General features: G+C 38.1%; 1 protein-coding gene across 1 annotated transcript; it reads right to left on the reverse strand.

The window, feature by feature from the left end:
• Positions 1–842: 842 nt before the first annotated feature.
• Positions 843–26562, reverse strand: Lrt (Leucine-rich tendon-specific protein). The gene is made up of 5 exons (XM_011149395.3): positions 25558–26562; positions 12472–12913; positions 3210–3524; positions 2747–3079; positions 843–2657 (listed from the first exon to the last, which is right to left on the reverse strand). Exons 1-5 carry the CDS (start codon positions 25599–25601, stop codon positions 1251–1253), a joined length of 2541 nt encoding a protein of 846 aa, XP_011147697.1. The 5' UTR covers positions 25602–26562; the 3' UTR covers positions 843–1250.
• Between the last annotated feature and the right edge of the window lie 1306 nt (positions 26563–27868).

The following is a 27868-nucleotide window of genomic DNA, read 5'->3' on the forward strand; positions in this document are numbered from 1 at the left end:
TTTCCAAACACCGTTTTCATTTGTAATTCTTTATGCAAAATATGCCGTACGCGTTCATCTGAAATGCCTATGGTATGAGCAATTTCACGCATTTATGAGCATAGTCACACTTGGATCTTCAGAAACAATAACATGTATTTGCTCAATGATTTCTGGTGTTGATGCGCTTTTTGGACGTCCACTGCGTGGATCATCTTCAATGCTTGTACAACTACGTTGAAACTCAAGTGCCCATTTACAAACCATTGTTTTTGAAGGAGCAGATTCCCTTAACACATTTACTATCTCGGAATGAATTTCCATTGCCTTTAAACTTTTTTTTAACAAAGAACTCAATCACTGCACGCTGTTTCAAATTTTCCATTGCAAACAAATATACTGACACGTCAACTTCAATTAGCTTGTAAACACAGAAAGAATTGACAGATGGAAATGAAACCTAACCTAGGTTCATGTGAAGAGTGATTCTATATAACCGAATACAATTTATAATTCTACCGTTTACTTATAGATATCGCTCCGCGAACTTTTCACGCAACCTGTATGTTATATAATAGTTCCGTGTTTGCTGAGAAAATATCTTGATTCGTAATATTCCTGTATATACCTATTCATATAAGTTAAGATCGCATTTAAGATAGTTGACACAAGAAGACGAAAGAAAAAGATTAAAAAGAAGGCATCAGGGGTGTTAAACAAATATTTATTTATACTCATTTTTATAAGAGATGCAGTTATGTATCTTCCGACATTCAATATATATACAAGGAAAAACAAAATAATTGCTATAACAAGAGTGTAATAGTAAACACATATATTTATTATTTTACAACAAAACGGGTGCATTGCATTTGGATGTTAAAAACGATTAAAAAATCATATTTACAGCATGTTACACGAACAAAATTATAATATCGGATCAGTCGAAAAGTGTTCGACATGATTTTCCAGTCAAATTTGACTTCATTGTACCTTAATGAAAACAAATTACTCGACCGTGTAATCCTCATCTGCCTCATCGCTACTTGCGATTTTTCGTTATTTTGCCAGCATTCGTATATCTTCATCATAGAAGATGACCGGTTTCTTTAGTATTATTTTTTATATTAATATTGATATTATTTCTCATAATCATATTTGTTCTATGTCTGACAAGATTGTCCCGTGGCCTCTGTTATTATCATTATTATTGATGTTGTTACTTGTATTATTCGTGTTATTATTAATACGATGTCGCAGATCATCTGTCGTCAGACTTTCGTCGTGGCCAGGAGTTTAATGTAGTGTGCTTTGTGAGTGATCTCGAATTCCTGTGTCGGCAGGAAACACTGTGCTTGTATAGCGGAATGCCGCCTACCGAGATTGTAGCCGCGGAGGATGAGAAGAAGGGTAATGATGCAAATGACGAGAGCGACGGCTAAGGTGATGAAGATGACATTCAGCTGGTGGCCCTGTACCACTTCGACACAGCGAGATCGCTCGTGATCCCCGAGTAAATCGCTGACGGCGACTACAGCCTCGATGTGCTCGTCCAGACTGGCGCACACCATATAACAACCCGGTAATGACACTTCCACGGTAACGAATGCTGAGCTGCAGTTGAGCGTCTGCCGATGTACCACGGTGATCGCATTAAAGACAACAATCGACAGCCGGCAGGGCGATTTCTCCGTCGTCTCCGTCATCTTCGCGGAGAGCGCGACGTCCACATGCAGGTTGCCTTGATCAGACACGTTCACATGAACTCCGGTGATACGCGAGTAAAAGGTGCCAAAGAACGGCGGCTGTGTAGAAGTCACGAGATGTGAGTCGTCCTGCTGCTGTTGCTGCTCTTGTTGAGTCTTTTCTAGAACGATCACGTCGCTGCAACCGAGACCGAGAGAGACGTCGTCGTAGGCAATAGGCACCAGTAACACCACGCAGTAGCGATACTTGTGGCCTAGTTGTAGATGCAATGAAACCGGTATGGAGACCGACAAGATACAAGGATCGCGCATCATACGTGAATCGCAATGCAAAGAGCTTGATTCTAGCTGAACTTCGCTGTCGTCAACGGTCTCGTAGACGATGAGCGAGTCGCAGGTGTAGCGCTCAGCGCATTGCTCCACATGCCAAAGTAGGTTGACACCGGTCGACTCGTCGTAGTGGAATTCTTTCAAGCTGAGCTGCTCACCCACCACGGGCACACCGCGTGTCATCATTGGCGGTGTAGGTTCGCCGCAGAGCAGACTGCCTGGTGACACCTGCGTGAGGATGCCATTCTCCAGTGCAGGCGGTGTGGCGCACACCACTGATGACTTATCCTCCTCCGTTAAACTGGAGTTGCTGAGCCAATTAGCAAACTCCAACAAAGTGCAGTCGCAGTTGAACGGATTGTCGGCGAGAGAAAGCCGCTTGAGATGCAGCTTCGTAGTCGGCACATCGCTCGCCACGATCGTGATATCATTGTCATCCAATCGCAGATCCTGAAGGCTCTTCAACGGTACCACTAAGTCCGCCGTCAACGACCGCAGGAAGTTGTGCGTCAGGTCCAACATCGTTAGCTTCTCTAGGTGCGCCAACGAAGCGCTAGACACGGCGACGATGCAATTGTTCGCTAGATCTAGTCGTGTCAGGGTCGATAAATGTTTGAATGAGTGATCTTCCAGCACGTCGATCTGTGAGCCAACGATATTTCGTTCGTTTCGATCAAGATCGCTCGAGATCTGTTGTTTATTATTTTAAACAAACAAGTTTTTTAACTTACTTGATTATGACTCAGACTCAGATAAGTGAGATTCCTAAAACCCATAAGAGCTCCCTGTTGCACGTTGACAAGACTATTCTCGGATACATTGAGAAAGTATAATCTGGGCATCTGCGGCAATAAATTGGGTCCCATCGGACCCAGCAACAGATTGTTGGATAAATCCAGTTCTTCCAGTCGCTTGAGACCTCTCAGGGCGGACAAAGCAGAAACGCTCAAGCGATTTCCGCGCATTCTCAGCGAGCGCAATACCGGCAATACCAGAAACACTTGTGGCGACAATTGCGAAAGCAGATTGTCGCACAGGTCCAAATAAGTCAAGTTCGACAAACCCTGAAACCAACCATTTTGTTATGCGCCGATTGAATAGTTCTTCACTAATCATTTTATTTGCAGAGCTACTAGGTCGTACAAAAATAAAAAATGTCACTTCATTTCACAAATTCGCCGCAACCAATCATACCTTGAAAGAATCCGCTTTTAACGTTTTCAATTTGTTGTGAGACAGATCCAACCGGTCCAAGCCGATCAAATACGATAGCGCGATCGTGGGAACGGAGTCCAAAAGATTATTCGGAAGTCCAAGAGCCTGTAACGGCCGCGCCAATGCGATAAATGCGTTCTCATGAACGCGTTTCAGCTCACCGGTGGATATGACTAGCCCATGAAGAGCAACGTCCTCGAGGAAGCGCGCCGGCAACACAGAGATTCCCGTCACGGTCAGGTCCAGTAAAGATATCGTGTTCGGCCGACTGTGTTTGAGATGTTCACTGATAGCCTGAAGATAATCATTAGAATCTCTTTATCCTTGCTTCTCGTTATTCATCTCACAATTTATTTGAGTCTGTCTTTGAATGATAAAGATTTAGTCGATTTGTTTTCTGTTTTCTTCATAAAGGCCTATATGCGAGAGAAAATCTATGTTATCTACTTGAAATCCAATCATCATATCAGAGAAAATAAATAAAAAAGAAAATACAACAGAAATGATCTCTGCCAAAATAATCATATACGTCGAGCGAATTGATTTTATCTCATTTAAATATATTATTTCCTTGAACTAATTCAACATCTGTCAATGAAGTCGTCAACGAACATGCAAAGCGTCGATAACGTAGAGGCGATCGTCAAAAAGTAGGGAACGTTATCATCTATTATCGACGTTAGTGAATTTTGGTACACATATGTATATACATATTTATATAGTAAAGACAATTATCGGATAAGCGCTGATGCGATTACGTTATCTTTTCATCGCATTTTTCCATATATATTAGGAGTACAAATAAGTTTCCGCCGTTTTCTATAAAAAATTAGGAATTTATTGTGAAAGAACGGTACATTACGTTTTATTCAAAGTATTGTCCATCACTAGCCACTACTTTTTCCCATCTTTCTGGCAGCATTCGAATACCACGTCAGAAGAACTTTTCATCTTTTGAGGCTATCCACGAATCGATCCAATTTTTAGTATCTTCATATGATGTAAAGTGCTGCTTAGACAGGCCATGTGCCATCGACCGGAACAAGTGATAATCGGAAGGGGCAATGTTTAGTGAATACGACGGGTGGGGTAGGACTTCCCAATTAAGTGTTTCCAAATAGGTTTTGACCGGTTTTGCAACATGTGGCCGAGCGTTGTCATGTAGGAGAATAATTTTGTCGTATCTGGAGTAGTAATGGGCGCGTTTTTCCTTGAGTGCTCAGCTCAATCTCATTAATTATGTTCGGTAGAGAGTTCCAGTAATGGTTTCGCTCGGTTTGAGCAACTCATAATACACGACACCAAGCTGATCCCACCAAATATACAGCATGAGTTTTTTTCCATGAATATTCGGTTTGGCTGTCGATGTTGAAGCATGGCCAGGTGGTCCCCATGATTTTCTCTTCTTTGGGTTATCGTAGTGGATCCATTTTTCATCATCAGTGACTATACGATGCAAAAAACCATTTCTTTTATGCCTGGCAAGCAGCATTTCGCACGTGCAAAATCGGCATTCAACGTCTCTCGGCTTCAGTTCATATGGAACCCAATTTCCTTGTTTTTGAATCATTCCCAACGATTTCAATCGATGTAAAATTGCTTGTTAAGTCACTTCTAATGTAAGTGCAAGTTCTTCTTACGTTTGGCTAATCTTCCTCCAATCATGCTTCCAATTCCGTGTATTCGTACACTTTCGGCCTTCCACTACGTTCTTTGTCTTCCATGTCAAACTCACCGTTTTTAAACTTTTGAAACCACTCACGACAACTTCTCTCACTTAAAGCAGTCTCACCATATGCTTCTACTAGCAATCGATACATCTCATCTGCAGATTTCTTCAAATTAAAGAAGTAAATCAAAAGTTCCCGCAAATGACGCTTATTCGGCACAAAATTTGATATTTTCGCACGAAAAAAATTATGTGATGCTGATACGGAGTCATTATACTTCAAGGTTATGTTGTTACCAGTTGTCCAAACTTACGATATTACGTTTTACATCTGACAATTTCAACATAACCTTCTGGTGGGGCCATCTTTTGTCAAACGGCGGAAACTTATTTGTACTCCTAATATCTTTTCTCACAGACTTTGGACAAATGTGTGTGTGCTGTATTGTCATTTCGACTTTTCTACACACAGATCTTATATGAATGTAAATACGATATTTGCCGGTGGATATGACTAGCCCATGAAGAGCTGCCGATATTTGGACTTCTCTCCGAAATATGCATTTTGCTGCTGCTTCTCGGATTCTTCGACTCGCTGATATATATAATGTGAGACAATAACTATTAGGACCTTAAATATTTTCGAATCTATAAGCCCCAGAGGAAGATTTGTAACCAAAATTGCAATGGTACAAAGGGGGCTATCATATAGCGATAATAATTTTTGTCCAGGTGGAGGCGCTTCGGAAATACCAAGGTCATCTTAATTTTTTTAAATGGATCCTATCCATGTTTTTTTTCCATAATATAATAGAGGAGCTCGAAACAAGTTCAGAACTCACGACACAAGATCATTGAACAAGATTTAAAGTAAAGAAAAATCGATAAAAATACATTTTTATTATTGAATGAAATTTACGTTTACAAAAGATGTTCAAACGGATACATCGTACATGATTGACTTTTATTTTCTTTTTATTTTAATCTTATTTCAATCCACTTTCATGTCTAGTTTATCCTGAGAACTTGCTCAGATGTCTTTCAACAATGAAAATAGATACTCACGTATTATCACTTCAATGAAAGCAAACACTCTTTGAAGGACATCTTAATAAATTCACCGTAGTAATAAAAGTAAACATGACAAGATAAGTATCGACAAATCAGTCAATCGTGCAAGATGTATTTATTTGAAGAACAAGTTGACATGATTTTAATTTATGGTGAATGTCAACAAAATTTAGTACGAGCAAGAATTTTGTATTCTGAACGATATTCTAATCGCATTCTGCCTTCATGTCAAACAATTAAAAATGTGTGCGATAAGCTTAGACAAACCGGTAGTTTAAATACTCGTAAAAATGGACGTGTAAAAAGAGTAATTCATGAAGGGAATGAAGTTGGTGTCCTCGCAATGGTTGGTCGAAATCCTCACGTTGGTTCGCGATAAATTGAACGAGAATCTGGTGTTAGCAAAAGGAGTACTTCGCATTTTACACCGTCACAAATTCCATCCATATCATCTTAGCCTTCACCAAGGATTGCATAAGATGGATTTTGTGAATCGTGTTAGATTTTGTCAATGGGCTCAACATCAGATTCGAAACAATGACTCATTTTTCGATACGGTGTTATTCACTGATGAGGCAACATTTACTAATCACGGAAACGTTAATTTGCGTAACATGCATATCCGGGCAGTGGAAAATCCTCATTAGCTGCGGCAAGTCGAACATCAGAGACAATGATCTTTAAATGTATGGTGCGGTATCATAGGTGACAAAATTATTGGTCCTTATTTTATTGATGGACATCTAAATGGCAATAGCTACGCTAATTTTCTAAAGCATACAATAGGTCCTTTGTTAGAAAATTTGCCTTTAATTACACGACGAACAATGTATTACCAGTACGATGGATGCCCAGCTCATTTTTCATTGGTTGCGAGAAATAAACTCAATGAAAAATTTACAAATCGCTGGATTGGACGTGGGAGTCGTGTAGTGTGGCCAACTCGTTCACCAGACTTGACACCACTGGATTTCTTTTTATGGGGAACCTTAAAGGACATGGTCTACAAAGAAGAAAGAACTAACTCAAGACATGCAACAACGGATTATTACAGCCTGTACATCAATAACTCCTGACGTTATTAAAAGAGCAAGCCAATCAATGATCGAAAGAATCCAGTCTTGCATCGATAATGATGACCATCACTTCGAACATCTTTTGTAAACGTAAATTTCATTCAATAATAAAAATATATTTTTATCGATTTTTCTTTACTTTAAATCTTGTTCAATGATCTTGTGTCGTAAGTTCTGAATTTGTTTCGAGTTCCTCTATTATATTATGGAAAAAGACACATCGGATCCATTTAAAAAAATGAAGATGACCTTGGTATCTCCGAAGCGCCTCCACCTGGACAAAAATTATTATCGCTATATGATAGCCCCCGTACCGTGCAATTTTGGTTACAAATCTTCCTCTGGGGCTTATAGATTCGAAGATATTTAAGGTCCTAATAGTTATTGCCTCACCTTGTATACAGTGTAACATAATAAAGAATAATTTGAGCAATGAATATTATTACACGAAAATCTTCAGAAACAGTATGCTTGTTTTTACGTAAATTGGCTTCTCGCTTTATTGTATCACCGACTTCTTTTTGTCAAGTTTAAGTCGCACTAGCACTACGGAATTGAAAATGTTTTCGTACTGTGAATATTCCTACCAAAATAAAGCGGAATAATACAAGTCATCCAAGAAAAGCGATGAGGAACTATTGCGATTAGGACACCGACTTCCTTCTGCCAAGTTTACGTTGCACTGGAAATATAGAATTTAAAACCCTTTCATACAGTGAATATTCCTGCCAAAATAAAGCGGAGTATTACAAATCATCCAAGAAAAGCGATGGGAAACTATTGCGAATAGGACACCGACTTCCTCCTGCAACGTCACACTGGAAGTACGGAATTGAAAACGCTTTCGTACAGTGAATATTTCTGCCAAAATAAAATAAAACGATACGTAAGCAGCCGAATCATGTAAAATCTAACGTACTATTCTTTTTAAAAAACTGTTATTGAACTTATTTTAAATTTATACATTCTCATAAAAATTTCACAGCTCAGCATTATATAATATATCCTTCTAAATCTTCCGAAACATCATTTCTGTGGAATATTATTCATTGCATTAATTATTTTGTATTATGTTATACCGTATATGCCAACAAGTCGAAGAATTGGAGGAGCAGTAGCAAAAAACATATTTCGGAGAAGAAGAAAATATTGCCAACGTCGCATTCACATTCATATAAGATCTATGTGTAGAAAAGAAGAATTGACAACGCAGCACACACACGTTTGTCCAAAGCCTGTGAGAAAATATATATATATATATATTAGGTGTACAAATGAATAATCCAATTTTTTCAGCTACATTCAAGGTTTATTTTAAAAGAAAGTAAATTAAATTGTTCAATCAAAGTATTCGCCGTTGCTTCCTATAACTTTAAGCCATCTTTCAGGCAGCTGATGAATTCTTGGAAAAATGTTACGTCTTTGGACACGATAAAGCCATTTTCGGATCTCATCCACTGATTGGAAGTGTATATCGGACAAGGCGTGTTGCATCGACCGGAACAAGTGATAATCGGATGGAGCAATGTCTGGTGAATACACCAGATGCTGCAAGACGTCCCAGCCAAGACTCATTATGATGTCTTTTGTATTGGAAGCAATGTGTGGCCTGGCGTTGTCATGCAACAATTTCACTGGACGTTCTCCTTTGTCAGTATACGGGCGTTCTCGTTCCAATTCTTGACTCAAGCAGATTAATTGACGTTGGTAGCAGTCCGCAGTAACTGTTTCACCCGGTTCCAACAACTCACAATAAAGCACGTCCTTAATATCCCACCAAATGCAGAGAAGAACCTTCTTTCCGAAGCGATTGGGTTTTGCGACCGATTTTGATGATTCGCCGGGATTTACTCATAACTTTCTGCGTTTCGGATTGTCATAGAATATTCATTTCTCATCGCCCGTAACGATTTTCCACAAGAAAGATTTTCGACGTTGCTTATTGAGAAGAGAAAGACACGCTGCCACTCGTTGATTTTTGTTGGTTTCAGTGAGTTCATGCGGAACCCATTTTCCTTCTTTCTGGATCTTTCCCATCTCATGTAGGCGTTTGGAAATCGTTTGCTGCATTATTCCCAACTGTCCTGCAAGCTCTTTTTGTGTTTGTGCCGAATTCTCAGCGAGCAGTTGTTCCAAATCATCATTATCGCACTTCGGAAGGCCTCCAGGACATTGTTTGTCGATTAGACTGAAATTACCGCTTTTAAACCACTTAAACTAAAATGCGCACACATCGTACGATACAATACCTTCGCCGAGAAAGGAACAAATCGATTCGCACGCTCTTGCAGCATTTTCTTCTTGTTGGAATTCGTAAAGAATGCAGTGTCGGATATGCACCTTATCTGTTGCCATTTTCGACTGTATTGAACGGAATACTTTTAAAGGTTATGTTGGGCCTTTCGCCAAACTATGTTCTTTTTAATAGCTATATGTCAACATTGCATAATCACAAAAGAGCGGGAAAATCTATTCAATTTAAAATTGATTTCATAACTGCTTAAAATAATTTGGATTATTCATTTGTACACTTAATATATATATATATATATATATATATACACACGTATATAAAAGTAAAATTTTCAATTACGTATTGTTTATTTTAGGCCGACATAGAATATTTATTTCATATCGAACAATGCTTTATTTCATATTCCTATGTACTTCACCCTTATAAAAAGGATTTTTAATTCGGTGTATAGCCAAAGCGACGTAAACTTTGCAAGAAGGAGTCGGTGTCCTATTGCAATAGTTTCTCATCGTTTTTCAAAGATGTTTTTCGTTACTCCTATTTATTTTCGTACAAATATTCACTGTACGAAAGCGTTTTCAATTCCGTACTTCCAGTGCAACGTAAACTTGGCAGAAGGAAGTCGGTGTTCTATTCGCAATAGTTTCCCATCCTTTTTCTCGGATGATTTGAATTACTCCGCTTTATTTTGGCAGGAATATTCATTGTACGAAAGCGTTTTCAATTCCGTACAGCCAGTGCGACGTAAACTTGGCAGAAGGAAGTCGATGTCCTATTTGCTATAGTTCCCCATCATTTTTTAGGTCGATTTGTATTACTCCGCTTTATTTTGGCAGGAATATTCATTATACGAAAAGATTTTTAATTCGATGCATCCACTGCAATGTAATCTTTACACAATTGCTAGGAATTTTGCTTATATATATATATATATATCTATATGTATATACTTAGGATACATTCGGATTATTCGTTATCATATTTGCAGGAAAATTGCAGCGCTGGCTATGAGAACAGTCGTGAACTATTTTTCTGTTCTGCATTATCATATTTATCGGAAGACCTAACCGCACATATTAAAAATTTTTCTGCAAAGTTTTCGAATCATTTTAGGTTTCCTACCTAAATTTTGAGTTGTTAGAAATGATTTATAAATTTTTCCTCATTGGAGCATCCAGAGTTTCAGTATATACAAGCTGCAAAACTTTTGTATTAGATAAATATTACGTTAACTGTCAATTCGAAATTTTAATTTAAAATTTTTTTATCGCTTTCGTTACATATTGAGTGATGCTCCAACTAATTTTTGTACATACTTTCATCCTGAAAAAGCATATTTCATTCTGAAGCATTTAAGACGACGTAAACTTTGCAGAAAAAATATCAAATTTTGACAGTTCTTTGTCGATAAAGTTTTCGCGTTCAGCATCCCCTTAAAAATTTTTCTACTCTAATATTAAACTATTTCTAATATTAAAAAAGTTTTCGTATCGTTTTAGGTTTCCTACCTAAATTTTGAGTTGTTAGAAATGATTTGTAAATTTTTCCTCATTGGAGCATCCAGAGTTTCGGTATATACAAGTTGCAAAACTATTGTATTAGATAAATATTACGCTAACTGTCCATTCGAAATTTTATTTAAAAAATTTTTTATCGCTTTCGTCATATATTGTGTGATGCTCCAATTAATTTTTACACATACTTTCATCGTGTAAAAGCATATTTAATTCTGAAGCATTTAAAACGACGTAAACTTTGCAGAAAAAATGTCAAATTTTGACAGTTCTCTATTGATAAAATTTTCACATTCAGCATCCTCTTAAGGTATTCTCGTGAAGATATAGTTTTTATTAATATGAATAATGTTTGTTGAAATGATTCACGACCTGCGATATGTTACGAGGGTAGTTTCAAAAGTACCTGACCTAACAAAGAAAACACAAAAAATTTGGGAAAAAATATCTTTATTTCTCTACATAGTCTCCTTTTAGCTCAATACACTTTTCCCAACGATATTCAATAGCTTCGATACTCTGTTTATAGTGGGAATCGTCGAGCTCCTTAAAATAGCCATCAAGCCACCTTGGTCCATTGTTTTGACTGTTCCTTCGTCTCAGATGTGAAGTGATGGACCCATGTTTCATCCATGGTTATGAATCGACGCAAAAACTCGGCTTTATTACTGCGAAACTTCGCCAAACATTCGATTGAAACACCCTCACGACGCTGTTTTCGTTCCAATCGCGGCACCCATCTTGCGCACAGCTTTCTCATGTCCAAATTTTCAGTCAATATGCGATGTACAGTACTTTTTGAAATGCCTACCATGTCTGCTAACTCGCGCACTTTCAGTCGACGGTCATCCAATACCATTTTGTGAATTTTCTTCACGATTTCTGGCGTGGTCACCTCATTTGGTCGACCACTGCGATGTTCGTCTTGGCAGCTCGTACGGCCTCGTTTAAGCTCTGCCACCCAATATTTTACTATTGTAAACGAAGGAGTATACTCCCCCAGAGTATAATCTAGCTCCGCTTTGATATTGGTTGGACTGAGGCCTTTTAAATGAAAGTATTGTATCACATAACGATGACCAATTTTTTCCATGTTTACAAATTCACTGAGAACGTTCACTATTGGTGGCTGCCAAACAAATACTAAACAACGTAGCGTCGTCAAACTTCAAACTTAAGCTTTATAAGGTTGATACTTTCTACTATAGTCATTCTTTTTAAACAACAACCGCTATCTATACGTCAGGTCAGGTACTTCTGGGACTACCCTCGTATTAATTGTAGAACGCAATGCAATATAACTGGCGTACGCGAACCAGCGAGATCGAGCATCGAGTCGTAAGGAAGAAAGAGACGGGAACGAAAGGAAAAGAGCAACGAGCACAATGAACTCTTGAATGATATATACGTATATGATTTGTATTTCATTAGCAATCTATACACCTACGCTCTTCTTGACCGATGGTTAAAAAGTAACGACCTCGATCGCGCTGTGAAGCGTAACAACAGACGTTCTCGAACGAGAGCTGTCCCATTTAATTGAAAACATCTGAATATAACCCGAAAATACCTAGTATATAAAAAAATGTTTTAAAGTCAAAGCCGCGCACGCACATATATATGTACGTGTATGACGTTAATGTAGTGACGCAATTACCTGCAGCGCCGTTCTATCGCCTGTACATCTGAGTGTATATGGAAAGTCGCAGGAACATTCCACACCCACTTTTGTGATATTCGGACACTCCCAAACCGTGTCAAAGGAGGACGATGATGCGTGGGATATATCTTTCGGGATGTCATCATTCTCTACTGTCGTTGCCGATAAAGCCGACGGAGACGACAATGACGATGACGACGACGTGTTTTCATTGGGAGCAAACGTCGTTGTCATCGCCATCGTCGTTATTGTTGATATTGTTGTTGTTGGTGTTACTGTTGTCGTTTCCAATATTGTCGTCGACATTGTTTCAGCTGTCGTTATTATCAACTTCGTCATTGATGTTGCTGACATCGTGGCGTCGTCTTCCGTCTCATTGACACACGACACCGTCATTATCAATGTCAAAACGAGTAGATATTGAAACGGTCTGAGCATTCTGGAAAAAGATATGCAATAAAGAAATGTAATTATATCATAATAATAATAATATTTATGCACAGAGAAAACCTTTTAGTATGAACATGTAAAAGAGAAAGAACAGATGACATCATATAGACATCAATATTAAATTACTATAATAAATAATAAATAAAAAAATATAGAAAAGCTTTTTAAATTACAGGTCTACAAATTTAAGTTGTAAAAGTAATTATAGCATTCAAAATAGAAGGAGAAAAAATACCTGCGTTTTATGTTGCAAATCATATAATTAGAGAAAGATCAAGGTTAATATCGATAATTTTATTGATTTTATATCAAAGATACGAAAAATATCAAGAAAAAGATATATATGGCATTCTCTGTCAAATATGACACCCCCTTTGTCCAAAAATTTAAGCAACAAAAAAAACTGTACCCGGGCTCATTTTGAAGCTATAGATATGTACTTTCATTTAAACCGTGGCCTTTTCAGAAAACCAATATGACGGTTCCAATATGGCGGCTTGAAGTCGGAAAAATTAATAGAAAACTTATTATTACCTGATTATATCTTTCATATCGAGTAAAATTCATGGAGTAAAATGGTTTCTGAGAGTTTCCGAGGGTGCTCTTTCCAAATCAATGATTGGATTTTTCATTTAACCTCTTTTAAGGGTTAAAAATAGGGGTTGGGTGTTAATTTTCCAAGTTTTCGTGCACACAATGCCATTCATTGGTGAGAAAAAAATATCTCACAAGGGGAGGACGCATCGACCGGCAAACGGTTTGGAACGAAACTTACGGAGTTAATAGTACTTGACTACTAATAACTCATGGTAATAGCATACGACGCAATACCTCTTCATTTTCAAGAAAAAACGGTCTAAAGAAAAGAACCAACAAGTGTACGAGTTAGTAAGAAGGATATTCAATGAAGCAGCGTAACGCAGCAACGAAGGTAACGGACTACCGAGCTGACGGCTGAGATTCGATCCCTGCTGTATGGTTTTTTTTATTCTGTAAGCATAAAAATGAAACAGAAAACATTAATAAGTAATAAAACTGCGTTTCTTAAATGTATTAGTGTTTGTTAAATATATTATTAATGATTTAAATTGCAAAAAAGCCGTAAATCTTATCTATAAAATATATAGTGTATGAGAAAATTTTTATATAATAATTGCAATGGAAATAGGAGTAAAAATATTGTTATTAAATATATAGGAATGCTATTAACCTTTTGCGGTCGATACCGCCACTGTGGCGGCATTCGCAAGTCGTCGTAGAAGTCGGTGCCGCCAGGCTGGCATTCATGATCGCCTGGCGTGCGGCACGGCAAACGTGGCTAGCGATAATGAAAGAAAACTATCCTCCCTATGCTAGATTCAAATGTTTAGATCAACTTACAGATATCAATGTTTATCGATCTCTTCGAAATCGGCCGACCGCAAAGGGTTAAGCTAGTATGAGATAATTTTTCGTAATCTTATATCGTATATATAAAATATTTGTTTCTGTTACAACTCTTTATGTTGTGTTGAAGTCGTGTTGTGTTGAAGTTGTGTTGTGTCTTTATCTCTTCTGGCAATCCCCCTCCAAAATCTTCCTTTGTGTCATTCTAAACGATCGTTAAGAATGACGAAATGATTCGAGCATCGGAACAGTCGTCAGTAGAGCAAGCAGCAGTATGCGTTTATTAGTGATACAGAGCAGTTCGGTGATCATATTTAAATTATATATATCATAACAATGTCAGAGAATCCTTCAACAAGCAAAATAGTTGATGTAGAATCGCTAGAAGAAAGATCTTTTGAAAATGAATATTTTAAAGGTGAATTCACTAATGCTCCCGTATATGCGAATTCTATTTACGAGAATAATGAATTATTATCGAAAAATCCTCCAGCGAAAATATAATATATTTTTACTCCTATTTCCATTGCAATTATTATATAAAAATTTTCTCATACACTATATATTTTATAGATAAGATTTATGGCTTTTTTGCAATTTAAATCATTAATAATATATTTAACAAACACTAATACATTTAAGAAACGCAGTTTTATTACTTATTAATGTTTTCTGTTTCATTTTTATGCTTACAGACTAAAAAAACCATACAGCAGGGATCGAACCTTAGCCGTCAGCTCGGTAGTCCGTTACCTTCGCTGCTGCGTTACGCTGCTTCATTGAATACCCTTCTTACTAACTCGTACACTTTGTTAGCTCTTTTCTTTAGACCGTTTTTTCTTGAAAACGAAGAGGTATTGCGTCGTATGCTATTACCATGAGTTATTAGTAGTCAAGTACTATTAACTCCGTAAGTTTCGTTCCAAACCGTTTGCCGGTCGATACGTTCTCCCTTTGTGAGTGTATTCTTACACAAACCGATCATGCAGCATTTCACCTTCTAGAAGGGTTAGAAATAAGGATTGAGGTGAATTTTCAAGGATTTCATATAGGTTATGCCATTCGTTGGTAGGGAGAAAATATTTCAAAGCTATTAAAATGTATTTTTCGAGAAACGGATGTTCCTTCAGCAAGTTGCTTTCTAAAAGGGTTGAAAATAAGGGTTAGCGAGGATTTGTACAGATTTTTATGCTCTGAATGCAATTCGTTGGAATGAACAGAATATTTCTGGGCTTTATGAAAAGATTTCGAAAGAAGCCGATGTTTCTCCAGCATTTTACCCTCTGAGAAGAAGGAAATTAGGGGTTGGAGGTGACTACTGGTTTGTTTTGTGCACTCGATGCCAATCGTTGGAGAGAACAAAATATTATCGGAGCTTGATAGAGGGATTTTCCTTGAAGCTGATGTTTCTTTTAAATTGTACCCCTCTAAAAAATGTGAAATCAGAGATTAGAATAGTTTGTTTTGGTTTTCGTAAATCGTAGACCTTATCTGAAGAGACATTATGTTTGAAATAATAAAATTTGAGACTTGGAGCGTAAGAGTAGATAATAGATCTATTGAAAATCCATTTTCAATATAAAAATGGGATTTTTGCTTTCTTTCTCTTCAAGAATTATTTTAGTTGAGAGAGATCAAAGAAAATCTTTCGTACATTTAGAATTTTCCAAAGAAAATTGTGTAGCATTAGAAAATCGTTTGATTAATAATAATATTTTGTTCGCTCCAACGATTGATAATATCTCGAAAATGGAGCCATAAACAAAATGCTATCGCTGTCCTATATCCCCCTTCAAGCTAAACAACTTTTGTCTTAAGCATTTTTCGATTTAACGCACCCTGTATATATATAGGGTTTCTTAAAAATACCAGAATCTCCGGATAACTTTGCAGGATCAAATTTTCATGAAAAACTTTAAATAAAAAAGTGGTAGGAAATCAAGTAACGGACTTGATGGTGACCTCAAATTTGACCTTGACCTCGACCTTGAAGGTTATTTGAAGGTCAACTTGCATTTTTTAAATGGGAATCCCTATTTTTTATTATACTGTCTTTTTTACCAATTAATTTGAACAACTTTTGTCTAAAACTTTTTTTTCATTTGCCTAATATTTTTTTAGATATTTGAGGAAAATTTGATAACTTTTTCAATATTTAACTTACGATATTTCGCTAACTATTTGTCAGAAGAAAAAGTGATAGACTTTTATGCTCTATTTAATCTCAAGAATATATTGTTATAACAGCGCCCTGACTTTTGTTAACTTACCGACTTTTGGAAATTTCAAAATCATCAAATTAACAAAAATCAGAGCACTATTGTAACAATATATTCTTAAGACTAAATAAAGAGAGAAAATCTAGTACCACTTTTTCTTCCGACAAGTAGTTAGTGAGATATCATAAGTTAAATATTGAAAAAGTTATCAAGTTTTCCTCAAATATCCCAAAAAATATTAAACAAATAAGAAAATGTTTTAGACAAAAGTTGTTCAAATTAGTTGGTAGAAAAAGATAGTCTAATAAAAAACAGGGATTCCTATTTAAAAAACGCAAGTTGACCTTCAATGTCGAGGTCAAGGTCAAATTTGAGGTCACTATCAAGTCCGTTACTTGATTTCCTACAACTTTTGTATTTAAAGTTTTTCATAAAAACTTGATCCTGCAAAGTTATCTGAGGATTCTGATATTTTTAAGACACCCTGTATATATGCAGGGTGCATAAAAAGTACCGGGACGGCGAAATATCTCAAAAACTAAACATTTTAGGAAAAAATGTTCCAGAAAAAAGTTGTATAATTTTAAAAAGGACATAAAATAACTATATCATTTTATTTACAGACGTCACTTTCGGCGCTACTTTCAGAATATTCTCTGATCATTACTTTTCTTAAATGGAAACCCCAATTTTTTATTATATTATCTTTTTTTACCAATTAATTTTAACAACTTTTGTCTGAAATATTTTTTTATTTGCCTAGTATTTCTTGAGATATTTAAGGAAAACTTGGTAACTTTTTCAACATTTAACTTACGATATCTCGCTAACTATTTGACGGAAAAAAAATAGTACTGGAATTTTTTCATTTAATCTCAAGAATATATTGTTATAATAGTGCCCTAACTTTGTTAACTTATCGACCTTTGGAAATTTCAAAATCGAATCAACAAAAACATCAAATTAACAGAAGTCATAGAGTTATTGTAACAATTCTTGAAACCAAATAAAATTTTCACCAATATTCTTGAGATCAAATAAAATGAAAAAGTAAACACTTTTTCAACAAATAGTTAGCGAGATATCATATGTTAAATATTAAAAAAATTGTCCTTAGTTCCTCCAAGTTTTCCTTAAATATCTCAAAAAATATTAGGCAAATAAAAAAATGTTTTAGACAAAAGTTATTAAAATTAATTGGTAGAAAAAGATGATATAATAAAAAATTGAGATTTCCATTTAAGGAAAGTAATGATGATCAGTGAATATCTCAAGTGGCATCATCTGTAAACAAAATGATATAGTTGTTTTATGTCCCCCTTAAGATTATGTAACTTTTGTCTGAAATATTTTTCTTTACAACCGTTTCTTGTAAAGTTACGAAGCGTGATTAAAATTGGACACCCTGTATATGTATATATATTACAGATCAATCGTAAATTTAAAATTGGCTGAAATTTGCTTAGAGATAGCCAATGAAATTGTTTGAACTTGTATCTTAAAATGTAGTGAAAATCATTTGTACATTGAACATCAATAATAAAAATTGGACTCTGAATAGGATTAAGTTTGAATCGATTAAAATCTCGATTTAAGATTTCGATTTAGAGGGTAGACTCGATTTGAAAAACGCAACTTCATTTTGAATTTGGTCACCGATAACCACAATTTTTAGATGACAAATTCAAAATTATAGTACATATTTTCGCAACAATAACGCATTGGTCCAAAATAGATATTTGCATTCGAAACGAATGTCTCACATTTATTATAACGAATTATGGCTCGTTACAAGAAACGATTTGGAGAAATTGCTGAAATTCGAACGAAAGTTACAGGAAAGTGCACCATTAAGGAAAAAGGTCATGTTAAATACGGCGTTATCTATATACGTGAGGTACGTACTTAAACCCATTTCTGGTTGAGCAAATTGATCTTACCTCATTTAACTATCTTATTTCACTCAATTGATTCAATTTAATCTTTTAGATACCATAACATTGTGAAAAGGCTTATCATGTGCTATGATCAAATGGTACAAACGCAAAAACGAAATTTGATAAAGAAGGTATTAAACTGCGCAATCGGACGGATGCTGGAGTGTAAAAGAGAGGTCACCTGTCAGAATTACTTGGACTACCAGTAGGCTTTCCATGCGACACGATCTCGCTTTGGATCTACTAAAATTAAATAAATGTCACCTATATTGCAGATGGCCAGACGATATATTGTATCAGATGAAGTTCACATGGGACGATCTAGAGCTACTCGCAACAGCATGCGGTCGGGAACGTTTGGAAGAACGGAAAAAGTTTGTTCAGGACTTAATTGAAAAAGTAGAGAGAGGTTTGCAGAGAATCTTTTAATCAGCCGCGAAATTGATATTAAACAAAACAATAGATAAATAAAGATTGATATTAAACAAAATAATATATATCTTAAATACAAAACAATGGATTCCACTTGCAAGATCGATTGTGTGTTTAAGATAAATTGTAGTTAGTTTTCTATGATGCAGACATATCTTCAACCTTCTGTCTATTAACAGCAAAAATAAAAGAACCCAGTCTATCGCAGACGCAAGTTGACAGTACGACCGAATTTGAAGAAGAGATAGTGAAGACACGTATAACACGAAGGAAACGAGCTGTGCAACCCACCAAGGTAGAGATGCCTCGTGAATCGCCCGAAGAGATAGCCGCCCGAGAGATGAAAGCCGTAGTCAAAAAAGCTATGTTCACGGCGATATTGTTGATACAATGTCACGAAAGAGCAAGGAGGTCACGTGTTCGTGGTGAAGACGGTAATAAGAGAAAAATCAATGGATAACTCGCTTGGATAAATTTTTTCAAACGAGCCATACGTCATCATTATTAAAAAAAAAGAGAGAGGAAAACAAACAAGCTGATTTATTGCGTTTTTATAGATCTTCTTTACATTCATCCATGTGATCATTAGCTTGAACTGTTCCACAGCGAAACGTATATTTGAGTACAAGGAGAAAGTGGCATATGGAGATATCATACCAAAAATGATTGATCGTGCGGAGTACATTGAATCAGCAAAGATAATTCAGTGCGCGTGGCGACGGTACATCGCGAGGAAAGACATACGGAAAAAAATCGCGCGTCTCGAGGAAGCTCTAGGTATGACGATACCAAGCTGGCAGTGCCGCAAGGTGTTCACAAGGGATGAGGAGAACTTCAAGCGACGACGCGCTATAATACCTGTGTTCACTGAGCAGACCGAGAAAACAATCTGTGACAAGCGTGCAAGGGTATATAATGGCTTCAGCATAACCATAATAATAAAAACCTTTTCTTAGTAGTACTTTTCTTAGTAAAGTAGTTTTCTTAGTAAAGTAGTGTTTCTTTTTGAAAGCCTCTAATGTTGTGCTGAAGTGCATCTCGCAATGATTTCGGTAATCAAGTTAATAAGAGCTTAATTCTCGGTAGTTACTGAAAATCAAAGGACCCGGACTGATGGAGGACATCACCGACGAAATTCACGAGTGGTTCGTCATTTGGTACGACGCCGTGGGACACTACGATGTATTTCCAGTGGCTAAACTAGGCGGTAGCGTCTTGATCGTGACCGGGCAGACTTCGACACCGCATGAGTACCTGACTGAGAATTTAGAGAAAGAAATGAAAGAGAAAGTCAGGAAAAAGGAAGCTCCCAAGCCCGAAGCAAAATCTACGCCTATAAAGCTCACGGTTTCTGAAAAAGGCAAAATGCCGCAAACACAGGCTCTTTCTTGTTTAATGGAAGCGAACGCCGACTTCGTACAAAACTGGAGTCTCCGCGACGAAAGCAGCAATCCGGAACAGAAGGAGTATCTCGATTTAATTGTCGAAAAGCTCTCTTACGAACTGCAACTCGAAATGAGGAAGATAGCAGACGAGCTTCTGAGAGCCGAGCTAGAGCTGTTGAACAAGGCGCTGTCGAAGGATCATGCGTACGATAAGAAGAAATTCGTGATTCCGACAATGAACGGAAGTAAGCGGATAAAATTTAACAATTTAACAATTACTACTCAATTATAACTTAATTGTCTAATCGTTGTTGTAACTATTTGTCGTTATTTAAGTATCTGTTTGTTAAATGAAAATGGTTTCTCGAATCTCTTTTGCAACAAGTCATAGCTGTTAATTTTAATAATCTTCAACGTGCAATTTTAAGTTTTTATTCGTCTGCCTAATAATAATTTGCTCATCAACAACCCATTTGAGTGAATTATCACGATAGAGGAAAAGAAGAAAGGCGCCCAGCCTATCAGAAAAACGAAGGAGAAGAAAAGCGTCATGGACGACGTGCCCGTGGAGGATCTCTTTTACGAACTGCTGCAGGCAGGTGTCATCAGGGAATATCCGATCGTTTTCTTGCGGGACTGGGTCGGCGATTTCTCGTATGGAAATTACGAAGCGCTTCTCGAATCTCGGGATTGCAAGCACCGACTCGGTGAGGTCAAGCAGCTCGTCTTTGAGTACTGCGTGCTGCCTTTGATTTCCAAAGAGACGCATCAGATCGCACCGCTCGTGCGCTCCGTGTGTATCTGCGGATTACCGAGAGCCGGAAAAACTTTCCTCGCCAACGCCATTTGCTCGGAGGTTAATCACCCATGCTCTACTTATGCTAACAATACTGCAAAAATTTACACATAAATGCAGGGTTGGGAAGATACTCGTTATTTGCAGCGAAGTTACAATTACAATTATTTTTTGTTTTAGTAACTATAACTTCGTTCCATTTTTTTCATCTATAATTGTAACTTAACTTAGTTACATTTGTTTGATAACTAGTAAATAATTTAATAGTTACTTTATATATTTCAAACTTGAGTTTCTGACAGACCAGCACGATAATGCGACGTGCGATGCTTGATATCCAATCAGCATACAGTTACTCTGGCTGCATTTGGAAAGCGCGTTTTACGTTATTTACTTTTATCGTTCATTAGATATAAAACAAGGGTAAAATGACGCAGTATAATCGCTGATAGTCTCCTCTCCGAACGCAATCTGTAGGTCTGTTCATTTTCGCTGCACTACTGCACTGGTGTAATAAGTTAGAGTGAAACAAATATATATTTGTCTCACTCTAACTTATTGCATCAGTGCAGCAGTATAGCGAAAAAGAACAGGTCTTGTATTTCTTTCAAAAAAATTATACGACTATTGGACATTTCAGTCGCGCGTCGCCAGTCCTTATTTGTTAACATAACCTGCATTCAGCGTGAAGTGCGCTGTGCAGTTTCAATTATATAAAAAATTCAAGCAATAGATAAAACATCTCAATCTTCGGAGAAGGATTGTAAAATGCCATGGCCAGCATATGCAGAAATATTCGAATTACAGCAAAAATTTGGAAACGAGAATAACTGGGCATTTCTCTGTAAAATTTGCGTTGGCAAAAAAATTATTCATGCGAGTAGAACTTCAACTGCAAATTTAAAAAAACATCTAAGTGTAAGTTTTTACTTATAAAATATCAATATATTTTTTATTGAAAAAATCTAATTTTTTATGTTAAGATTATTTTCAGTATTTTGAGTATTTATTATCCTCATCAAATTCATTCACTTTCTTATAATTGTTATTAATAATCTTAAAGAATAAATGTGAATTGTTTATTTAAATTAATGAATCTAATTTGTAAAAATGATATACAATATGAGGAATATAATAATCAACAAATTACTTTTATATAAAATTGAAGGAATTTACACAATTACGAAATTTAAAATAATTGTAAAAATTATTGTAAATTATTATTATTATTTATAATTGTAAAATATATATAGTACAATTGTAAAAATTATTATTTATAATAATAATTATTATTATTAATAATTATTGTAAAATAGTAACTGAAAAGTAACGATTCGTTACTTTCTAAATAACTATCACTACCAGGTGTCGGTAATTCCTTTCCGGTTTTTTCGCTAAAGAAAACACGTTATTTACAATGGATAGTTAAAATACATTTATTCAAAGTATTGGCCATTTGATTCTATACATTTTGCCCATCTCTCAGGCAATTTATGAATGCCATTCTAAAAGAACTGTTTCTCTTTTGAGCTAAACATTCATCGAGCCATTTTTTAACTTCTTCGAAATCGGCGAAATACTGCTCTGCAAGCGCGTGCCCCATCGATGCGAAAAGGTGGTAGTCGGATGGAGCCAGGTCTGGAGAGTACGGCGGGTGCGATAAAACTTCCCATCCAAGTGATTTCAACACTTCTTTGACTGGTTTTGCTGTATGAGACGGCGCGTTGTCATGCTGCAAAATCACCTTATCATGTCTTTGAGCGTATTGTGGACGTTTTTCGATCAATGCACAGTTCAAATTCATCATTTGTTATTGGTAGCGATCAGTATTAACTGTTTCTCCAGGTTTCAACAGTTCATAATATACGACACCAACCTGGTCCCACCAGACACAGAGCATGGTCTTGCGACCAAAGCGATTTGGCCTTGCAATCGATGGACCACCTTCGCCAGGTGATAACCATGATTTTTTTCGCTTGGGATTTTCGAAATAAATCCATTTTTCATCACCCGTTACTATTCGATGCAGAAATGACTTCCTTTCATACCTTTGAAGCAACATTTCACTGACGATTTTTCGATTTTCCAATTGCCTGTCATTCAATTCATGTGGCACCCATCTTCCATCTTTTGGATCTTTCCCATCGCTTGTAATCGTTCACAATCATTTCACAAATTGCTACTCGGCTCACATTCAACTTTTCTGCCAATTGTTTTTGAGTTTTTGTTGAGTTTGTGTTGGGTCGTGTTGGTTTGTGTTGGATTGTGTTGTGTTTGAGTTTGTGTTGTACCGCGATTCTGTAACTCGTTATTGGAGTTATCGACAGTTTCGTTATTGTTGCGCAGCTTTTCTACGGTATACAAAAGCTGCGCAACGATAACGAAAGTGTCGTTAACTCCAATAACGAGCTACAGAATCGCACCACTGGTATAACATGTTATTTTTTAAAGTTAGTAACTTGTAACTGTAACTAGTTATTTTTTCAATGAAAAAAACTGTAACTGTAACTAGATACTTTTACAAAGTAATTTTCCCAACTCTGTGTAAATGTATAACGCATACATTAAATTGTTATACATTTAAATGTGTAACACCAAGGTTATATTATCAATAGCAGAAAAACAGATTTTTAATCAATTTCCGAAAGAGATTTTTAATGGAATTTTTCCAGGTGGGCGCGTTACTCCTCGACGTATCGCCATCTGTTCTGGTCGACAAATTTACAGATAAGAAGGAGCAAAAGAGGTTCATCAACATGGTTTCCAGAGTTGCTCGCGTGTATGCTCCTTCCGTCATCTTCCTCGATCCCGGCGAGGGACCCTGGCTGAAGAAAGTCCCGCCGGAGAAGCGTCATCTTCAACCGAAACGATTTACGAAGCAGTTCGTGAAATTGATAAAAAGCATCGCTCCAGGCGACCAGGTAAAGCTGCAAAGCTTTTTGCGGGAAGTAGCTCCTTCACCCTTCTCATAATTATTTATTTCCCAGTGTGCAATTTACTCTTTTTCGTTGACATCGCGACATTGCTTCCGAAATTTATATTTTGTTTTCAGCGCTTCCAATCGCAATGTTTTAAAGATCTTCCATTAGATACGGGAAAAGGCTGCATAAAACGGCGAATATTCACTCTGCATCTCTGTATGAAAACTCGCGTAAAATTCCTAAATTGGAGGAGTATGTCGGGACGTACGATCGAGTAGTGCCCGTTTCGTGATACATTTTTTTTATTCTCGTTTGAGATCTCTTTCTTCAGTATGAATGAACCGCCGCCTCGGCGAATTCGCAGACACGCGGCGGGTTCTCTCTCTTTCTCTTTCTCTCGTTCTTTTTTTTATGTCTCGTGGATCTCTCCCAATCGAAGTTGCTAATCAATGAAACACCTCCTACCAGTATGTATAGTGGCGGGAACGTAGGTGGCGGTGAGTTAACGTAGGATTTAGAATGTCAAAGATTCCGGACGGATACTGTTACTCACTGGCGTAGGTATTGCAGAAGGCGGCTTCGATATCCACCTCAAAATTGTATTCTATTGTCGTTTTCTCACGGATCATATTTACATATTCGTGAGAAAAAATTATTAACTGAAGAAGCATCTAGTCTCTACTCAGTACTCTCGTGCATTATTCATCACTATGACGAACTCTTTCGGCAGGTATTGTTCCTTTCGTTGTCCGAGCAACCAGGAAACGCGACACGGTCGTTTTTCAAAGTCCACAACAGATTCATAATGATACCCACCACCGACTACAATACATTGTATATGTATTACAAGGACCTACTGATGAAATATCATGGTATCGATCGCAATATCGATGTGTCCTGTTTGGCTAAGATGTCTATCGGTGTTCCCTTGAGTTTCATCAAGGGAGCCATGGAGAAAGTGCTGTCGCTACAACGACGAATTACCCTCAAACACAATCCGCTCAGCCCGACAGAAATTTTAAACGAAGTACTGATGTATGATCATCCTGCAGAAAAGACGTTAGAGGAGTTCCATAAGGTTGAGAAGCGAGTTCTGCGGCGAAAAATGAAGACCAGAGCCGCAGCCCCCGAATGAGAGCCAACGAGGCGCTCAAAGTCTCAAAGGCGCCCCTCGCAGTGTGTATTGCGAGGGTTTCGCGCAAATTCGCATCATGTATCGTGCAAGCTTTTATCAAATTATTTTATGTCGCGATGCAAATTGAAATTCGGGTCGTACGCAGGAAAGTATACATAACAAGAATACAAAGTAGAGTATTTCTATCAACTTAACTAGTTATTTGGCCATCAAAAGTAGACGTCAGCGGTATTTTATTAAAAACATCTATTTATGAAAAGACAATACCATAGCATTAGAAAGAATACGAGGTAAAATGTTTCTCTCAACTTAACGAGTAATTTTGCTATGAGAAGTAGACGTCAGGAATATTTAACTCAAATATCTACTCGTGAAAAGACGATGTACAACGGCATTATCATCGCCGTAGCGCCAATACGCACCTATAACGTGCAATGTGCATCGGTCTCGAGCGTGTTCCCAACATCTGCACCCTCCCACACCTGACCTCAGCCTCAAAGCGAAGGAGGAACGCAGTAGCACCCACGCCAGTAAAGCGCTCGCGAGTGCATCGTGCGACCCGTCCTGTCTCAACGGAGAACGGTCCTCAAGTTTGGATGTTTCTTGATGTCACATCCCTCCCGCGCAAGAGATTCCTCGAACGCTCCTTGTGTTTTTCACGCTGGGAAAACTTATGACGAGAGCAGGAGAAAGAGAGAGAGAGAGAAGAAAATCGAAACACTTCCGCGGCTTTAATTACACTGGTCACTTGCGCTTTATCCTTCGTAATATCGCCGCATAATTATCACAGACAAGGACCGCGAAAGACAGAGACACGAGATCTCGGGTGATCTTCGCCGGCTGCAACGATGAAATCTCGACACCTCGCGACGAATCAATCGTCGAGATCTATGCTGTCGCACGTGTCATATATGGTAAGTCATTCGATGTTCGTCGACTTCGACGTGCGCGTACGATCACGTGAAAGAAGGTGAAGGAGTAGAAGAAGAGGAAGAACGGACATCGCGTCTTTTCCAAGGTCGACGATGCGCGCCGCAGCTCATCGGAGAGGAATCGCGCGCGCGCGCGCGCGCGGGGTCACACGAACGCCCGGACGGTAGCGAGCCAAACGGGTTGTGATCCGGACATGCGGTTCTGCCGCTGGTGCAGTCCGCAGCAACACGACGGCCAGCAGGCAACAGGTCGGATACGACGTACGTGCTGCGAGACACTATACGAATGCCGAGAGCATGCTCGACGACCACTTGGAAAGACGAGAAAACCGACGTCGCCTCCACCGTGTCCACACGGTGGGGACTCCCCCAGCTTGTGTCCGTCCGTCCGCCTCTCTATGTGTCTCTCAGTTTCCACATAGCATAGCCATGTATGGAACACGGGACGACGTTCTCTCTCCCGGCCCTTACGCCCACTTGCGCCGCGCCGCGCCGCGCCGCGCCGCGCTCGGTACCGGCTCTCCGCCGCATCTGGAGCAGGTATCATCGCGGGTGACAACGACGGCGCGACGACGACGACGAGGACGAGGAAGAGGACGAGCGCGACAACGTCGCCACTTGCCCCTTCGTCATCGGGGATGATTGGGCGGCAGAAAAAGTTACTCTTGTAACGCAACGGATTACAGTGTCTCTTTTCTACAGAATTTCCAACGCACCGGATGTTGTTGCTCAAGCTCTGATACGCCCGTCACACATTCTAATGGCACGTCTAGTTGCTTAAATACTTTGTTGGGATATGGGTCGATTTTGTAAAAAATTCTTGTATTCAATTAATATCGAAAAATATAAATACGCCTTACGTCTCGTGCGTCTCATATCAGTCTTGGCAAAGCGCAACGCATCTTTTCTCCGGCTCCTCTACAACTTCATTTATTTCGTGAGGACTTGTCCGCGCGTAATACAAAAAGTATTACTGAGTGATTCCCGTGCTGTTTTCGTATGCACGAGTACATGAGAGAAGATCGAAAAGTGGGCGAACAGAACGACAGAATAAGAGAGAGAGAGAGAGAGAGAGAGAGAGAGAGAGAGAGAGAGAGAGAGAGAGAGAGAGAGAGAGAGAGAGAGAGAGAGTGAGAGAGCGAGTGAGAGAGAAGGAGAGAGAGAAAGAGAAGCCCACTGAAAGAGGAAAAAGAAGAAGGAAAGAACATGGGTGGGTGGGGTGGTAGAGAGGGGGGGCTGCGAAGGTCTTCGGGATCCTCGTGAAATGCTTTTTGATACTGGAAATCGGTCCGTCGCACGTTACGAAATCACGTAAAACCGGGCCTTTACGCCCACGCGAGATTAATGTAGCCGCAGTGAACGAAAGTCCGACTTCTTTAACAAACTCTCCAAGTGTTTATAACGCGCCACGCTAAAAAACAGCGCAATGCGTCTAGAAAAATAGCGGGAGAGTGAACATCGCGCGAAACTCTTGACAATTTCGAAATCAGAGAGACTCGGATAGTCTCAACTTCGGCACGCCGTTTGTAACGAGATGAACGTTTTTGTCATAGCGGAAAGACAAGGCGCGGCGATATCGCACAAATGACAGTCTGATCGAGAATTTCATTGTATATAAATGTAAGCGGAAAAAGAGCAATTTATATGATGCTTACACGAGGAATGCATTTACGTCGGAAAGTCGGAGCGCATCTTGCCGATGAGAATTTTCATTCGTTATTATCGTCCGGTAAATCGTAAGTAGAAACCAATTCTCATCTGTAATTCCGCTTATATATCATCCGTTCGATAAACAGGAACA

The sequence above is a fragment of the Harpegnathos saltator genome, unplaced genomic scaffold (assembly GCF_003227715.2).
Source record: "Harpegnathos saltator strain DR-91 unplaced genomic scaffold, Hsal_v8.6 scaffold468, whole genome shotgun sequence".
NCBI classification, from domain to species: Eukaryota; Metazoa; Arthropoda; class Insecta; order Hymenoptera; family Formicidae; genus Harpegnathos; species Harpegnathos saltator.